The 19,865-nt window shown below is 34.1% G+C and overlaps 2 protein-coding genes across 3 annotated transcripts; one reads left to right on the forward strand and one right to left on the reverse strand.

Moving 5' to 3' along the window:
• The first annotated feature begins 143 nt into the window (after window positions 1–143).
• Window positions 144–1,311, forward strand: LOC137930544 (zinc finger protein 821-like). Its single transcript, XM_068773836.1, has 2 exons — window positions 144–289; window positions 383–1,311. Exon 2 carries the CDS (start codon window positions 437–439, stop codon window positions 1,043–1,045), a length of 609 nt encoding a protein of 202 aa, XP_068629937.1. The 5' UTR covers window positions 144–289; window positions 383–436; the 3' UTR covers window positions 1,046–1,311.
• A 5,111-nt stretch (window positions 1,312–6,422) lies between these two features.
• On the reverse strand, window positions 6,423–19,863 carry Mrgn1 (Mahogunin ring finger 1). 2 transcript variants are annotated; one of them, XM_068773489.1, is made up of 14 exons: window positions 19,661–19,863; window positions 18,678–18,796; window positions 17,584–17,855; window positions 16,228–16,415; window positions 15,422–15,576; window positions 14,792–15,037; window positions 13,596–13,733; window positions 12,676–12,804; window positions 12,213–12,335; window positions 10,879–11,067; window positions 10,009–10,105; window positions 8,159–8,282; window positions 7,760–7,818; window positions 6,423–6,878 (listed from the first exon to the last, which is right to left on the reverse strand). In XM_068773489.1, exons 1-14 carry the CDS (start codon window positions 19,746–19,748, stop codon window positions 6,769–6,771), a joined length of 2,037 nt encoding a protein of 678 aa, XP_068629590.1. In that variant the 5' UTR covers window positions 19,749–19,863; the 3' UTR covers window positions 6,423–6,768. The 2 variants fall into 2 exon arrangements, with proteins under 2 accessions (XP_068629590.1, XP_068629589.1); XM_068773488.1 differs by lacking the exons at window positions 6,423–6,878; window positions 8,159–8,282 and having other exon boundaries at window positions 7,757–7,829; window positions 19,661–19,862.
• Window positions 19,864–19,865: the final 2 nt, after the last annotated feature.

The raw sequence follows: 19,865 nt of genomic DNA on the forward strand, positions 1-19,865 counted from the left end.
AACCCATAATAACGTTGATTTCTCAAAAGGATCAATAAAAGATAGATTGATTAATCTTCTAAATAGTTGGAAGTGAATGGGAAATAAAGTTCATTTATACTCATTTGAAATTACTAAACAAATGTCAAAAGTTTAAGGTTTATGGTTCGCATGTTATTATATTCTTTTACATCTACCTTTTGTTTCAAAATTAAAATTATTAAAGAGAAAACAGACCTTGGAAATGGGCTAACAACTAATATTATGGATTAATGTCTAACAATAAGTAAAAGTTATATCTACATAACATGTAAGAGTTATTTGAATTGTTGTCACTAAAGCGTCTGTATACATGCATTTTTATGTCTCGCGTCGCTTGATTTTTAAAAACTTTTTATTTTAGATACTTAACTATATACTATGATTCTTTGGATATCTTTATCTGTAAACAATCAGTATGGGTGATTTTAATGAATCAAATAGTAGTTCGTGGAAGAAAATTGTAATATCCAAGTCGAACGACGAATGGACCTCCACCGTAAAACCTGTGAAGCAAAGTGAACAGACTTCAACAAATATTTTAAGCGATGAACAAAGACATGCGTTGGTTAACATAAAAATAGAAAAAGAAGACGAGCAAACCACCGTTGAAGAAACGGAGATATGTTTTGAAATGGAAGATCCATTATTACATACGGTAAAAAAGAAAAGACGCCGAAAAGGTGCGGGGCCGAAACATGAAACTTATGAGGAGAGAGCGTTACGCCTTGCGAAGATGTCTGCCTATTCAGCACAAAGGCTTGCTAATGAGACCCCGGAACGCCGTGCTGCACGGCTGAAACGTATGTCTGACTATGCAACGAAACGGTTAGCGACGGAAACCAACGAGCAGCGAGCTAGGCGCTTGGCTCGTATGTCAGCATATGCAGCTAAAAGGCTTGCTAATGAAACGGCTGATCAAAGACAAGCCCGTTTATCTAGAATGTCTTCATATGCAGCTAGAAGGCAAGCTATGAAGAAGGTCACTAATGCTGGCAGTGGAGATGACTTAAAAATGGCACAATGAGTTGCTCTTATTACTTACGATTCTTTTTAACGCCAATTTGGTCTAGAGAAATTCTAAAATTATATTTTACTTACTGCAAATGAATGCATAATGTATATTATAAATTGACTATATTTTTGTATTTTAACAATTTTACAAATAACATACTACATAAATTTTATTTGGCCATTATTACATTTATTTCTATGTAAACAATTATTTCATTGTTTCCTGCAATGTTTGTATTATTAACCTGGCTTTTTATCAGAGATAGAATGATAATACATCTTTTAGTTCTTAAGATAAGTTTCTTAAGTAAGTGTTTTATGTGAAAATTATTATAATTTTGCATATTTTAAGATGCATGTGCAACGATTTAAGTATTTGAATTGCAAAATTTAGTAAAAATGTTTAATAACAAAGAGTATTTGTTTTTATTTAAATCTAGTCCTCATTCCGCTTATATAATATAATGAAAACCTCCACCAACCCCACTTACATGTGAAATTTAGTAAAATCCATCCTTAGCTGACTCTTACTTGGTGAAAGGAATATTCCACCCAAATTTCAAATCTCTTAGTCCTATGAGTCTGAAGATGTGTCGCTGACTCAACACATGTAAGTGGAATTCTGTTATATATATCTATTTTGACATTATTCTTGGCTTTGTTCATCATTATTTCAGCTATCAGACATTCTCTCTTGAATATTGGCCTTTGCCAGAGTATTTCAATTTGGATTGGTTTGAAGTGGCCTGAATCTAGCATCTGTCAATTGAAAAAGATATCTGTCTAAATAGATATCCTGTGCTGAGTTTCCCTATCCGTGATCCTTAATCCAGGACTTTTAAAGCACCAGCTATTATATATTCCGCGCTATATGACCTGCCCACTACTTACTTCCGTTCTTCTATGAATCTGATTCGATCATGAAGAAAAATCCCGAATATAGTGAATGAAGCCCAGAATAGCAGACCATGTCATCACTCGTGAGGCACACTCGAAGTTGGATTTCCCTAGCTTGATTATTTGCCCCAGTTATAACTATGAGTCTACAATATAAAGTCGAGCTTGCAACTAATCCCAACAGATGGACCAATATTTGATACAGTTTTTATTTTTTGGGCTTTTCTTGGCTTACATAATGAAAATAATGGATACACTAAATTAGTGTTCCGCAACCTTTTTACGCCTGTAGCACATATGTAACGTGCCATTGTATTTCAAATACACAATATTTATTATGAAATATTTTACTAATTTTTACCGTGGCACACTTGTATCCAACCTACAGCACACCTGTTGCGGGGAGCACTGCACTAGATGATGGAAGTCCTCTATCTGAGGCCTAGAGCTTCGTGGAAAAGGAAACGGACTATTCAAGCATCAGAGGGAAGGTATATTTTTTCGATAATTTCTTAATTTTCCCGCCAAATTAACTTAGAAACGTCTAGGTTATTTCTAAATTTAACTGTGGTAAGTAAACGTCGACTAAACATGGTCTGCATAACACTGCATCGCCCGTTCCCTACCAAATATTATACAGAACCCGGCGATAAATATTGCTCATCGACCTTTGGAAAGAGACAATCGGCTAATTTCGGCTTTGTAGAGCGTTATCTCTGTCGCAGGAAATACAACGTCTGACAAAACGTTCCATAGGCAGTGTGGGATAGAAATAGTGCGCTAAGAAGTCGAAATTAGGAGATTATCTCTTTCTGAAGATCGATGTGCAATATTTATCGCTGGATACTGTACACTATTTAAAATTAATTCACTTGCTTACAAGTTTGATGAGATACTGCATCTATAAATATATTCAAGTATACAGGTTGGAAGCGACCTGTATCCAGCATTTTTCGACGATATTTGCAAGGTCAACAGACCACTTTATAGGTGGACGTGTTAAGATAAATTAAAAATAAAATAAAATAAGAATAGTAATTCACTTTTTCATTTTTAATATATTGTAGATAAACACATTTTAGGAATGGAGATATATTGTCAATATATTTATTTACATGTTCACTTAAAATCTAATTAGTTAACTAATCACTAATATATAAGGTATCGTGATGATAAATTAACACTGCAGTTCCGAATTTTTACTTATATGTTTTATATTAAAAAAAAAGTTTCAAAAAATTGTAAAACAACCACAAAAATTAACATATACAGGTATAAATTTAAATTTGGAATGTTAGTAATAAGAGATTCTTGAGCTGTCAAAATGTTAATCAATAAGTCATTTTTAATCTGTGTATATGTAAAAGTTGCCATATAAATAAATAAGAATTTGTGTCTCAGATGAATTCAGTCTGGCAAAGCTGTAAGTTGATTTCCAAACTCAATATTATTATTCAAGGGGCAAGTTTGAACTTAGGTTAAGATTCTAGATATAATTTCTTTCATATCAGCAAGAATTAGGCAATATGTAAAACTGAATTAATATCTGTAGATATAATTATCTATTTACTACTACTGACTACTATAAAACGCGTTTGTTGCAGCAATTAAATGTACTGTGTAAATTAATATAATCACCCTTACAAAATTAAGTATTTTTTATGTTTTTAATAATGTTTCATAACACTATGATCAACAAACATTATAACATTTTTTCAGGTAACGTTAAATGTTACATTTATAACTATAAAGTGCTATAAATAACGAATAATAAATTACTTTTCGTTATTTTTAAATTAATCAAACGTATGCCAGTAAATTCATTACAATTTTCTTACAAGGGTTATGTAAAACATGTTTTTTATAATTATTCTTTTCGCTACTTCCAGCGCTAACTCCTGCGAGACCTTGGTGTCCTCTCAATGCAAAATAGTAGTTTCATCAAACAAACATCGAGTTTCACTACCTTAAAAGACGCCTTAAGCTTCCTTCTGCACACTGCCACTTCAAACACGCAAAATCAAATGCCATTTGGGCAGCAGTCAGAGACAGTTCAAAAAAGAAATTATTATGATTATGACATTCTTACTCCTAGTAAAATCAGATTTTTTTTAAATCTAAAAACAATTACATTTTTGTAGGTTACAATAATACGTTTTAGTGTTCTTAATTAGATATTATTTCATAATTTAAATTTACGATTGCATAACGTTCGCTCGATCAATTGCGGCGCGGGGAATTCCCGTAACTTGCTGCACGCAATGGCTAGTCGATCTACCCACCCATTAAGAATGTGACGTCACTACTTTGATTGCCTCTCGTCATCAGTCCAGAATCTATATCCCTAACATTAATTATCTATCATCTCTATATACATATATAAAATAGATTACAATAATCAATTTCCTATACATAAATTTACTTCACACTTAATTAAAAGTGTAAATAAATCATGTCCTATAAACAGTACAATCATTGTAATATTTTTTAACTGTCATAATATATTTTTTTATTATAATAACAAGAAATATATAAGTAGAGTTTAATTTTTAATATTGTTTAAATACATGATCATAGAGTAACTTATTTCTATATTTAGCTGTGAGATACATATCCTGCCATAATTCCAAAACAATTTATAAATACGCATTAGAACAACTATTTTAAACTAATTTTGTGAAAAAAGATCAGTGTTATGATTTTGTAAATTTTATATATAATACATTATAGGATATTGAAATGAATTTTTTTTTGACAAATTTATGTGTCGACTTTATATGGAAAGAACTTTTGTACACAATAATAAATTTGAATAATACGCAGGTACTTTGAAAAAATAGTTCCTCCAGTTAACTCTATTAGTTACCGACTGAAACCACCTTCACTACTTCTAAAAAAAGATACCTTCAAATTACATAAATACTTATTCGAATTTCGAATCTCTAATCAAACTAATACAATTTGGTGTTTACACTTATTCTTGTTTTTACTTAATTTCTATCATCGAAATTCATAAATGCGTATATAGCTGCAATAGGAATACTTAGTCTGGCCATAAATAATGTCATAGTTAAAAATATGCAATATACTACATTTGAATTTGGAATCTGTCATTTTTATATGATTATTCATTGTGTTTTCTTACTTTCGCGCCAATATATTGTAAAATATTTTGTGATGTTTTAATGAAGGGTGGTGACAAAGTGAACCGAATCGCTGTGATTGCATTACATGAAGTAGGTATGGTCCTAAATACAATTTTTAGAACCCTCTATATGTTTGGTATAAATCAAATGTTTGTGTATCGAGCTGTTAGTAGATACAATAAATAGTAAGCAGTCAGGGTGAGAATTCCAAGAAATACTATCCGAAAGTAAAAGATTTTATCTGAGGAGATAAAGTTAAAAACTAAAACCATGTCAAGTATTTTAATAGATAATTTAAAACTTGCAGCCTATAAGAGATCCATTGGTCATTTCTTTAATGACAAATAAAAGAATATAGTGGTAAAATAAAAAAAAAAAAACTTAAGAGATTTTGTTTACCTATGAATAAATTTTAAAAATTATGCAATATTTTAACATAATAGACCGTATTCATGCTGAAAACTGTAAAGTTTCCCAATTAGCCAACAGAGTACAATGTAGGCATTATTTGACTTTAGTGATGGTATAGTTATTATCTATGGAGTGACCGAACCATGTTTTTGTGAAGAATATACACACAAGTGTATCCGATGTTATGAAACCAATCTTGAGAAGGTAGTTAAGGCTCCTAATAAAACAATGTTCAAAAACCACGAATGAATCGATCCAACCAATCTTAGTTAGAATTAAATGTTCCAGACTTCTTCGGTGCTGAAGACTGATCGTCATTTAGTCCTGATATTAATCCACTGGATTAAGATTTATGGTCAACTTTAAAGAGTAATGCCACCACGCAGTACTCTAAACGCCATTTTAATTTTGAGTTCTTAAAACAATCTATGCGATTGGAAGTGAAGAAATTTGTTATAGAAATATTGCGTGAAGTGAAACACCTCAATGTAGCCAATGGAGATCACTTCAAATAGGCTGCAAAAACTTTTCACGGTTTATATTAATTTTATGTTTAATATTTAATGTTTATAAAATTAAAAAAATATTATAGCAATATTTATGGCAACACTAAGTATACTAAAATGTCATTAACAATTAATTATTCTATTTAATATATATTTTATAAAAGAGCGAGCATACATCTAATTGAGAGTGAAATAGCTCTTCCGTAACAGTGCAATGCAAATGTCAATGTCGCATGGAACACTTAATCTAACTACAAAATTACCTACATGTAATTTGTTACCAGATATTTACGTCACGATTCAACTTACACATAGCAACAAGCGCACCACTATATGTTTCAATACTTAAATATATAATAATGCTTTTAAATACTAATTTATACGTCAATTTGAATTTCTTATACCATCTAATAAATTCAATTTTACAAGTAAACTTAAAATACGAATAACATTTTTAATTCACCTGTAAAATATTTAGTTTTAAACCACTTTTTGTGTATTTGTCAATCAGATCCAAGTTCTTCAAGTCTTTTAAATATATATTATCTATGTCTATAAGAGAACAAAATAGATTGTTAATACCACAGACTAAAAATAAGGAAGATGTCAAAGTTGCCAGTGTCCAAATTCACAAATCCCCGTTTAAATTTAATATATTACCGCAAAGGGGAGAGTTAGAAAGGAGGCAGCGGTGTATCGGGAGTGTGACAACTCAGGCAGGGGGCGTGGCGCGAGGAGCGCTGCGACTTGCGAGGAAATCGCAAGGGGGCGAACCGCTAGCAGGTCGCGTCCGCTGGAACCGGAGCCGCCAGTAGTTGACGCGACGATGACGTCGAACTATAGGACTCTCCTGACGAACGGGCGCTCCACTGGCTTAGTGGAGTACCTACGTAATAAACACATTTTGCAATACATAATATCAATAAACATATTTATAACGCAACTCGTGTGTGTGTGTGTTTCAGTCAATCATCGGTGTATTCCTTTGAAACCTTACCGGTCTTGAGCTGGCCGCAACTTTGACTATTTCTTTATATTAAAAGAGTGATTGCATATAATTAAAAAGTTAGGGGTCAATGTATGGCTCATTCGTTGTCAATTATTGTATGGTACATTGTACTCAAATAATAATGGTTTAGTTTAAGAATTAGAAATAACAAACAACGTAATAACGTTGTAGTAAGAAAAAGCATTTTTAAAATTCCGATTACTACACAATAAAATGAATTATTGATTACTATCTGTTCCTGCTGACTTTGTACTGCCTGAAGTGCTACTTCATACAGGCAGGTTGAAAATAAATAAGTGTGAATAATATCTATATGGATTTTTGATGACAAATGAGCTATTTATTGTCCCTTTTAAAGTTTTTACACACACAACCAATAGTCCTGTATATATGAAAAGGTTTTTTTTTTTTCAGGAAATCAAAGTTTAGTTTGTGAAATTAAAAAAATAATAATATTTTTTTTTGCATCATACGTAATTTCACCTAACGGTGAGAACATTTTAACTTTATTATAAATGACATTTAAGGAAAACATGCAGAGTGTACATCCACGTAAATATTTATAAAAACTGTTAAAATAAAAATTTATAAGGCGATGATGCCGGGAAAGGCAGTAACACAAAGTGGTCTCTTTAAGCTTCGGCACAGCGAGGATGCTGCGAGAGGTCTAGCTGGCACTACCACACGACTTTGGTCTCCTCCAAGAAGGCAGGATATCATCCCTCCCAAAATAAAAGATTTACAGATAGCACAGATACCTGGTAAAGATGTGACGTGGTGCGGCAAGGCCCAGCGCTGCGGCGCGGTCTCCACTGCACTGGTGACCTCCTGCAAGGAACCAGGAGGGTACAGGGGGGGCGACAGTACGATATCGGGTCTACAGTCATAACTAGGAACTTGCAGAGGTATATTACACCCAAATGTTCACACGTTAAGAATGTCACACATTAAATGCATTAAAACAGTATAAAACGTTAATGATTTTGTTAAATTCAGACATAAAATACCCCGGCTACGTACTATTATTAAATAAAAAAACTGGACGAGCACAATGAGAAATAAAAATGGATGCAAAGAATATAAAATCATAATGCACGATGCGCAAAACAAAGATGGCGTAGGTAAGCGAAACGAGGCGATGCGATGCGATACGATGCGATGGCTCACTTACGGGCCTGGAGAGGCGCGGCCCGGTGAGGATGGTGGTGGCGGGCTCCTCCGGCGTGAAATAATCCGACTCCTCACCCGCCGGGGAGCTCCCGCCCGGCGTCCGGCCCAGCGCTGCGTGCCAACCGACCAGCGGACACCAGATATAACCAACAAGCCCCCGAACACCAGTTCAACGTGAACCAGGCTCACAAAGCAATGACGAAACTCATTCAATAAAGCCATGTCTGATGACCTTCGCGCCTTAGGTTCAAGATATATTATTGTGATCAAGAAGTAAGGTCAAATTATCATTTAAAACTCCCGGGCATCAGGAAGTTAGTTGGACCGTCTATAACATTTACCAAAAGTTAGAATATCATTTGGCCCTGCCCGCGTCTAGGCTTTGGTGCCAAAAATAGTTTAATTTTTTAGGAAAAAATGGTTACAAAAACTCTACTCATAATAAACTAAACCCATTAATTTTTGTTTATATTGAAAATCGGTGCATATTTTTCTCACTATATTGGATTTTGTTTTGTAATAATTTTAAATTTCAAAAATTCATTTGTCAGCTAGACACCCACTGCAAGGACTCAGGACTCAGAAAAATTGTCGAATCTCTTCTACTGACCTTGATTATTTAATTATCTTACATATAAAAGCTTTAAATATTTTTAGAGCAAACATGAAACATGTTAATTGCTGTCCCAATATGTAATACATGCAAATAGAATCCTTCCAAATTATTTTAAATTCAAAACACTTTTAGATTAGTTAAATTGTTAAATTTTTATCAATAACAATGTCATCATGCATTTTTTATCTGTACACGATATATGAACAATATTTTAATTATCTGTACGAAAATATATTTAGATATAAATTCGTTTTTGTCTATTATTATCTCTGCCACAGATTATAAAGATCATTAGTTGTTATGTTAAAAATAATCAAATATGCCAATAAAGTTCGAACAAGCAGTTTCGGAATGGATGCGGCCATGACAATAATCACGTATTGGCAGATGTAGATATTTTTAAATGGAGTCGCATTACTGTAACCTGCTTACAAAAGCCTAGTTCGACAATGTATGCTATATATATGCTGGCGGCGGAATACTTTGAGGCCTTAATTATATATTTATTAAAGTATTTTGTATGGGCGGACCGGAAAGCAATGTCGCTTTCTTAAGTTAAATTCACACGACTACATTTTTATCAAGTTTTCATTTCTAATAAATTTTGCCATCTAGTATAAAAATGTTCAATGCCGAAGCGACATAAATCAAAAGTTTTCTGAAAAAAGCCGAGAGAAAAGACATTACTTTCCGGTAACCCTATTATATACAAATGAGGTTTTATTTTTAAAATTTCCAATAATCTACGAGATAGATAAAGAAGAATAATAAATTGACAATATCACTTGTTCCTCAACAATTAATTGTAAAGTGAACAAAAAAAGCAGTACAAATAATAAAGAAGTTATCACCAAAAACGTGTTAGTGATGTCGACAAAGTTAACATCACACATAATTGTAGTGGACTCAATTGTAAATAAATCTAAAAATCCTCACGCCTCCCTTAATAAAAATGCAAGTACACCTTTTTTAATATAGTTCAAAAATTTTTAATATAGTTCAAAACTATTCACTTAGTATCATAAATAAATTTAAATTTTTTTTGCCATTGATGTAAACGCATCTTTATTTCGTAATCACTAACCATAAACTTGTGCTTTTTTATATTAACTCAGTATGTGTTTGTATTCCGCCGCCAATGCAAATCAAGACATTCGTCGTTCAGTCCTCCGATCAGCGGTAGAGGTATGATAGTGTAGGTAGGTAAAGCTAGCTACTGACAGTTGTGCGCGGGGTCCGGCTCCTCGGTGTCGGTGTCGTCAATGTGCGCGAGCGCCGGTGCCGCCAGACGAAGCGCAGCGCCGTTGTTCTTCAGCACCTACGAGAACTCAACCACTGTTCACTACGTACAACACATGTTTCTTATAGGATTTTTCAACAAGAACTTTGTTTTACAAGATTAAATAAAGGAAATTTTCATACTGGATACAAAGAATTATATAATACATGTATAATTATCATTTCATAGATTGCTTCTCTCACAGATTTACAATATGCTCGTTGGAAGCGGACTGCATAAAGCATCTTCTGACATGCTATAGTGGACTTCAGATATTTCACGATACTTGAAAGCCTCCAAACTCTAGGGTCACTTATAACGCTTTCAGCAATGTGAACCAATTGGTTCAAATAAATCTTGATATCAGGTGTAGCACCTGTAGTGGAATATAATATCATCACCTTCATTGCAGTTGTAGGATGTTTACTAGTGGTGTTATATAGTTCTCCCCCATAGCTTTCCTGCAACGCATAAGCCACCCCCAAAGATCGGTACCATTTCCGGTCTAGCGCTCTGCTTGAATGTCATTGGTTTACCTAATGGGAGCCTCCTCGCGCCACATCTACCGGCTCGTAGTCGGAATTCGAGAACCTTTCAACCCCAATAGATATCGATTGCACGAACAATGTGTCCGCCCACTGCGACTACAGACATGCTTTTGAGCAACGTCAGTGATCTTCGTTCTTCTGTGGATCTCCCCGTTTCTGTTTCGATTTTATAGCGAAGCTCACGTTAATATATACATATGTGTGTAATAGATAAACAGGTTTAGTATGCGTAATTGCAATATGAGTGCGTATTCGCATACGTACTCCGTTGACTGGGAGAGTGGGCGTGGCCTGCGGTGCCAACAGCGGTGAGCGGCGTTCCGCGTCGCTGTCGGGCTCCGCCCCCGGCGCCGGAGCCGCCTCGTCATCAGACGGGCAGACTGACGCCACGGAACCGGCGCGCGAAGCTGCACGCGATCCGCCTTCCGTCGCCGCGTGGGAGTTCAAAGAACTCTGTTAACAATTCGAAGATTTAAATTAATGTATTATAAAATTATTTTTTACATCATCGTCGTTTTAGCTCATAAACCCACCCCCAAAGATATCTTCAGGAGAATATACCATAATCCCCACTCTTGACGGGTGAGATCAAAGTATGGTATTTTGGTACGCAGAGGACGCTGCTGCCCACCGTTCGAAAATTCTATATAAATAGCGTACAAAGTGTGAATTATATACTGTACCCGGATGGAACCCGCAACATAAGATTGCAAGTCTCTGTTTACCGTTGAGCTACCACTGCTCAAAGACATTTATTACCTTTACAAATAACCGCTTTTTATGCACAAGTATATTTATACGGTAGATATACCAAAATCACATGTTTTCGCTGTCAGTCTTTTAGTTCCGGCTAATCTCTTAATTAGGTGTTCCGATTTTGACAGGACTTAAACTGGAAGGTAGCTGAGGAGCTAGGTAGCTATCAAGGAGTAACTTAGGCTGCTTCTATTTCAAAAAAATTATTAAACGAAAATAAAACTTAATAAAATAAATAGTTATTATTTGTAAAATTTCACGCGGACGAAGTCGCGGGCACAGTAAATAAAGAAAAAATCTTTTTAAAAATTTTTAAATATGTCATTTTATCCTAGACAACTTATTACATGTAATTGCTGGTCACCATATATCAGTGAAAGAAATTTCTAGCATGGTTATCTGGAGATTAATCTGTTTTGAAATACCACGTGTGCCTCATGTCAGTCGCGCCATCTGCCGTCTAGAGGCTCTCTTTCATCATCATTATATAGTGATGTATACGAAAGGCCCAAAACTTAACCATAACCTAATATAACCCTAACATAAAAATAAAAATTATTCTAACTGGCAATGTCAGAACCGGTTAATAATGTCGACGCCCACTGTTGGACATGGGCCTCACCCATGGGCCTCATATATTTGCAATAAGACCGGTTGAAAACGGCTTTCAAGTCTATCAACCACCTGTGGGTGAAAGTTTCACTTTGCACTAGCTGATTTGTGGTCTCCAATCCACTATCCTAAGGATCAATTGGCATCTGTTTTGCATGTGTCCTGCCTACTACTACTTTAAATTCACAATAACACGAGATTAACGATAATTGTTAAAAAGAATGTGATACCTTTGAGAGTTTGTCACTGGAGCTGATCCCGTTGTGGTTGTAGAGCAGGGGGCTGCTCGCCACCACCTTCTCCTCGGCGCGTTTCGACTCCTCCTCACGCGCCAGCAGCACCGACATGCGGAACTGCGAAGACAGACCATAACCAGATCATTTCACTTCAAAAACATTACAAATATACTACACACGCACACACGCACGCGCACACACGCACGCGCACACATGCACGCGCACACACGCACACACACACACTCTTACACGCACGCAAACATGTATCATTAATATGTTGCGTGCGAGTTTATACATGTATCATTTCAAGGAATATACGATTTTCACGTTTGCAATAAATGAAATATGCGAAAAAAATTCTAAATATTTTTGATTTTAAATTTCATGCGAACGAAGTCGCGGGTCACAGCACAGCTAGTATATAATATGTCTGTACGTCGCGTGTAAATGTGGGTACCTCCGGCGTGAGAGGCTGCTGCGGCGGTCGCGCGTCCTTCGAGCCGCGGCGCGCCTTCCGGCTGCCACCGCTGCCCAGGCTCGTGGATGAGCTGCGCTCCACGTTGCAGCGGTTCAGGATCTCAGCGGCCTGTATAGTTCCACTCTTACTGACGAGATGTCCAGGTAACAAACTGTTTTCTAACCTCCCACTTAACCCTTAAATGCATGGCTTATATGTATAAATTAAAAAAATATATATTTACCTGGCAGATAAGTACACTAAAATGCAGGGAAAAATAGAAAAAAATATGTATATAATATTTATTATACTTATTTTTTAAAAACCTTAAGTTGTAGATATACAACACTGTGCATTTACTTTTAAGTGTAGTACTCATTTTACATTTAAGTAGTATTTTGCAGTTTTGCATCATTATGCATTTAAGGGTTAATTATGAAAAGAATATATCAGATTTTTTTTTAATTTACATTTACTTTTTGAACTATGTTCTATGACCATTTAACCCTTTCGTTACTAGCGCCGGAGTTAGCCGGCGTCCACTGGACGACCCGTGTGTACCAGCAACGGATTTAACCGGCGTCCAACTTGTAATGTGGGTTTATGTGTTTTGAGAACCTTGCCCGTTTTAAGAATTATCACAGCCAAATAAATTACTAAGAATTATCCTAACTTCTATTTTTAATAAATATACCGATAAAATCTTTAAATTTGTAACACAAATGAGGAAATTCGAATATCAGCTTAACGCCATGCAATGTACACTTCGCGGCGCACATGCCCGGTTCAGTACCGTTACTTCAGCGGAACAGACTGCGGTAAGGAAAGAGTTAAGTGTGTTATCAAACACGTCGTTTGATGGAACATTAAATGTGAGCTAGGAGCCACTAGTGGTACATGTGTGGAGATGCTCCGTGTACCTGTGAAGCGGTGTCGGTGTCTGGGCTGGCGATGGCTGGTGCTGGTGGTGGCAGCGGCCGGGCGCGCGCTGTCGGTCCGTTCAGGGCCTCCAGGAGAGACACAGGTTCGTAACCAGCTGGAATGTTCTCCATGCTTCCCTGGTTAAGATATGATATATAAATTACTTTATATATTTATGATATTATATATGCTATTTTTATTACTGTGACAGTACCCGGCGATAAATATTGCACATCGACCTTTGCAAAGAGACAATCGGCTAATTTCGGCTTTGTAGAGCATTATCTCTGTCCCACACTACCTATGTGACGTTTTGTAAGTCGTGCGACAGAGATAACTCTCTACGAAGCCGAAATTAGCCGATTATATATATATGTATATAATTAATTATGTTTATAATTATATTAACTGACATAAATAATACATGTTTGCACTGTCAAATTCAACTTCTTTTTTCTTTATTTAAAGAATTTCTTCTATATTTAAAATATATATTTAAATAGGTTTTAGTTATTTTGGTAATATCACTTGCAGACCTATCAAGTAACATCAACATAAAAAAGCCACATGAAGGATCATCTACCTCTTAGTCTGATCAAATTAAGGCTATAATAATTACTATTCTTACTACCTTGAGAAAACCAGAGGACCTGATGGCATAGAAACATGGACAAAAACAGTACACAGACGTTAATATGTCTCGACTTGTAAATTTTAGTTATTTTTATAGCGTTCTCTCCAACGATATTTTACTATGGGACAGTGACATTAATTCTTTTTTTAATCTACAAAAGAAAAGCTGTGCGGGCTACATATAACTTAAAAACTAGAGATTCCCTAAGAGATTTTTTTTAAAAATTGGAATTCTAACGAATTTCTTTATAATACGTTTTTAATAATATTATTTAAGTGCGAAATTTAAAATCCTGTATTAAAAATAGTCATACACACATAAAAAATACAAGAAGTTAAAATAACCTCATAACATTTTCAAAGAGTTAATTGCATAGTTTAAGTAATCTTTTTCCTGGTGCTTTTGTTACTTTAACAATAGGATTTACTTAATTTAAGTTTGATTTTATGTTATTGACTCAATAGTAATAAAGGCTCTTTAATTATGCTTAATATGTATGACTCATTGTTTTTATTTAATTGAAATGAATTAAAGATAAATATGTTTTAAAAACAAACATACATCAGGTGGGTTAGTGGAAGGTGGCATCAATCCAGGAGTAGTGAGACGCTGCAGTGCCCTGATCTGCAGCAAGGCGCGGAAGGGTGCTCTACAGATGGGGCAATTGTTGGCCTGGTACCGCAGTGAATCCGCACAGGAGTTGCATAAGCACAGATGCCTGCAGGGCAGGATCAGCGTGTCGCGGACGTCGCACATGCAGATCACACATTCTGAACCACCATCCTCCGTCTCCTCATCAGAACTTGGCTGTTGACAATGCATACATTGTAACTTTGCAAAAAAATACAGATAATAGTTAATATAATATGAAGTTTAGGTATTATATTGCAGAATCTTAAGTAATATAAGACCAAAAATAACTCTGCACAACTTCAATATACTTACTGCATATCGAGTTGTGCAGAGAAAGACATTTACTAGAAATGTGAAAAAGTTATTAAAGACAAAAAAATAAGATAGGGTATACGAAAGGTCCCTACTAACGGTTGCATAAATAAAACATAGGTAACATCATAAGTAACAATCATTTACCCCTCCAATGTTACTGCTAAAAAATAAAAGTTCCAAAGTATTTTCTAATAAAAAGATAACTTTGTTTCTATAATCTATACGTAACTAAAGTGTGCATACCTTTGTGTCCAAGTTCTTGTTCTCAATGCCATATATTTCTTGCAGCAAATAACAGAGACCGTCAACAAACAATTTCTGTTTCAGCGCCTTCAACACATAGGTCCCATCAGAGTGCTTCTCTATCACAGCTATAGTTGTATGCGACTGACGTATTTCTGTTAATAATAAAACAATTGAAACATTTGGGATCTTCAAACAAATAACACTAGGAAAAAGAGATCCATAGTCAAATGAAAATATCTAACATAGTCCTGCTGATTAGCAAAATAAAGTGACAAATTTCAAATAGATGGCTGCTGAAGTAGTAAGGTGGAAGCCACAGACCAGCAAACACAGTGTAGGATATCCACCAACAAGGTAGACAGACAATCTTGTTAAGATCATCGGAAGAAGATATGTGAAGGTCTCTTCCAACTAATCTTATTACAAATCTATTCAGGAGGCCTATTCCCAGCCATTAACATTTTATCATTGAAATGATTAGAAAATTAATTTACATATCTACTAACATTAAGTTAATTAGCATTAAACATTAAGATAAAAAATAATGTTTTTTACATGAATATTTGATATACTGAAGTTAAGTAATTCATAATTAAGGTTGACTACATAGTTAAGGTTACAGGAAGTCGATGGATGCAGGCAGCACAAGGCTGGTCATCATGACGATATTTGTGGAGGTCTGTGCCTTGCAGTAGGCGTATTTCGCCTGAAAAGAAGAAGAAGGAGTACTCATAATTTCTACTTTAAATTATGCAAAAGGTAAAATGTTTGTACCCAACTTATTTTATATATTCTAATCTTACCTTCCTGCCCCTCGTCCACAACACAATAAATGGCAATAGGTATTATTTCACGATCCGCATTGTATATCAAATCCTCTTCAGGATACTTTGAAGGGTCAAAAACATGTGCAATCTGACAAAATTGCTGATTTGCACCCTTCTTGTAATGGTATGTTTGCGAAGACAATGTGGGATCTCTAGGATAGTACCTGTAATTTAATGTAACAATTTCAAATAAATAAAATTAAAATCAGATATTTCAAATCACAGACAAGAAAAGTTTTTTGTTACTTTAACAAAACATTGGATGTTTAGACATATATAAATTTGAAGAAATTGTCATTGTAACATCAATTTAAATCCCTTAGTTTGAAAATAAAATCACTTAGATGCTTGGTTACATTTCTGTTTTGTCAAAGGTATAAAGTTAGAGTGTATGGCATATTGTAATAATAGTTACAATTTTATAGTGTATTGTCTATCCAGTACTTTATTTTTTAAACAAAAACACCTCACTACCTTGCTCTGCTATTCAGAAATATCTTATTATAGAGATAGATAATTACATCTGCTTGTACAAGTGAGACAAACTATTCATTTTTATATATACATATGTGTGTCTGTGTGTATATACATATACATACACAGACATATATACTTTTATAATTCGTTAGTTAATTTATCATAACTGGTTGAAGCTGCCTCCACAATTTCTTAAAATTGGTAAAAATTTATAAAATCTATTCCTGGGATTTTTTAACATGCCAAAAAAAATTCTGGTCAAGTTTTATACCTATAAAAGCTATAGCTTAAAAATAAGCATTTTTAATGAATGCCTCAACACCATTGCGGGTAGAATTACATAAAATTGATTCTTAACTGACCTCTATTTGGCATAGGAATATTTCAACCAATTTTCTAGTCTCTTATCCCTTTGCTTTCAAAGATATCATAAAAACTCAATACATAGGTGAAAATCCTTTATACATGTATAGATATAAATGCCATGAAATTAAATACAAAAAATCTGTAGTTCCTGAGCATGGTAGCCCAGCAGTAGATGACTGAGAATATAATTTAACATATTTCACACTGTGCATTATTTATATAGGGTTGGCACTGTTCACAAACAATTTTTAAAAGGATGGGCAGCAACATCCTCTCCGTATCATAATATCACAACAATTGACAGTCCGCCTGCCATGCATAACAATTATGGTAAATCCCCCTTTAGATATCTTTGGAAAAGGCCTATGCCTTGTGGTGGGCGTCAATGAGATAAAATGTCGACCAAGAAACAATAATTCTACCTTTTTGTAATATAAATTGAATGTAACTGTACTATACAATGTTTAATAATATATTAATAATACTCACACAACACCAGCGGGAGTGACTTCTTCAGTGCAGAAATAAAAGATTGTAATGGCACATCTAGCGTCACAATCAAATGTAAACTCTATGTTGTAATATGTTCCTTTTACATTACAATCAATTGTTTTAAGCATTCCATCACCAATTTTCTGATTGTCTGCCAGTTTTCCCATCGGTTCTGGGCATCGGACAAATCTCAAAGACTCCTTTCTGATGTTGACCAAACTTTTTAATGTTTTTGTGGGCTCATTAGACTGAGGAGGTGGATATGGGAACTGTAAAAAAAATTGCAGAAAAATGTTTTTAAAAAAACTATTTTACTAGTAATGGTTAATTATTTACTATACTGTAAGCAGAAGTGCAAATTACCTGAGGTATATAATGTATTTTCATGATTGACAAGACACACATGAGATCATTTAGGAACAGATGGCATAATGTTTGTGTACCTCCCCATTCTGCTGCTCACATACCTCAAGTGATTAGAACTTAGGTTTTCAGTACATTTCATATTATTATATCAAATAGTTGAGCTATGACAACTAATTAAGTAAGTTGAAAATTGCAACATTTTTCAGATTACACCTTGGTTTCTTAGTAAGCAAATGCCAATAATCAATTTTTTTGTAGAAACACATTGTAGGATCAATAGGCCCGAATTTAGGCTCATGACCTGTTCTTTCATTAGAGCAACACAGCTTGTATTAATATTGCAACACCATAGCTAAAGAATTAGTAATCTTATTTTTTCTACTTTATCTTACTTTTATTTTGGTTGTCTACATTACTTGAATGTGATGTTTTTAGAATTGATATGTTTTAAATAATATCATAACACAGAGACAGCAACAATTATATCTTTAAACTTTTGATCGACAAAATAGTGGATGGACTAAGACCATAAAGCAATAGCCCACGGGCACAGTTCCACAGTAGCCAAAACAATTCACCACCAGCACAAAAGGTACAATATAGAACTTGACAAATGTTTCAAAATGCTTCAATAATGAATATTATTATACATATATTATTCAAAATATGATACAATGTAAGGTGGAGAAGTTAATGCAAATTAAAAATTCAATAAAGTCACTTACTGGAGTTGGTCTGCTCCCAAGAAAATTTAGATCTGCATTCTCTCCAAACAAGTAAGCTTCGGGTTGAGGAGTGTCAAATCTTTCCCCGCCCATAATAAAATGACTTCCAAAATAATTACCTAAAATACCAGACTGCTCTGTTCAAAATTTTGGAAGCATGTTTACTTTTAAAGGAAATAAACAAATGTCCATGACATTAACATAATAGTTAACAATAATTTTAAATGTAATAATATTCTTCATTACTTTGCAAAAACTTAAGTTTTTTTTTTTGGGAATGATGTCTGTATTTAGTTATAATAATTTACTTACAATATTTACATTACAAGTCAAAAAAAATCAACTATACCTACCATTGTCACAAAACAAATCTAACAATGTTTAATGTCAAAGAAGTTAATAAAATGCATACAAAGCTCTTTTTAAATCATTACCTCCCAACAGAAATGGATTCACTCAGTAATAGTTTTAATGGAAGTAATATGTGGTCCAAATTGATGGTCACTATGAAATACCTTTAATGTGTGAAAAGTAATTATTTTGGACTATCCAAAAATGTTTATCTCATCACTATGTTGTAAATAAACATAAAAACATTTAAATAAGCATTATAAGTACAAATTCTGAATTATTACATACAAAAGTTTTTTGTTATAAGAGTTTTGCACTAATGTAGTTTAATAATTAACTATATATTTCAATTGTGATTAAATGTATATTATCCATATTAACTTCAATAAAACACCAATTCATCATGAATTCGAAAAACACAATTTCATACGTATTTAATTTAAAAAAAATTGAAATAAACATGTAAAACATTTCAAAGGGTATTATGGTGAATGCAAAATGGTGAGATTAGTCATTTATAATGATTTATGAAAACTTAATGGTTTATGTTGCTTTGTGGGTGTAATAGAATTAGATATCGTCAATAACAATTGTGTTCAATAAAAGAAATAGTAAGTAAAGGTCAGACTTACCAGATCGAGGTGGATATTTGTATGCATGATTAGACACTACGTCGGCTTCTTCAACTCCAGCATTTTGCCTGCTCGCCAAGGCACCCATATTTTGTTGTTATGTTCTTGTTTATGAAAAATGTCCAAGATGAACAAATTAAACGACGTTTAATTTATTCCATCTAATCAATGACAATTCATTGACAATGACATTAGGAATGAATGC

Source organism: Battus philenor, unplaced genomic scaffold (assembly GCF_028537555.1).
Source record: "Battus philenor isolate CCGP_79_NKW_IND1 unplaced genomic scaffold, ilBatPhil1.0.hap1 SCAF_6, whole genome shotgun sequence".
Lineage (NCBI taxonomy): Eukaryota > Metazoa > Arthropoda > Insecta > Lepidoptera > Papilionidae > Battus > Battus philenor.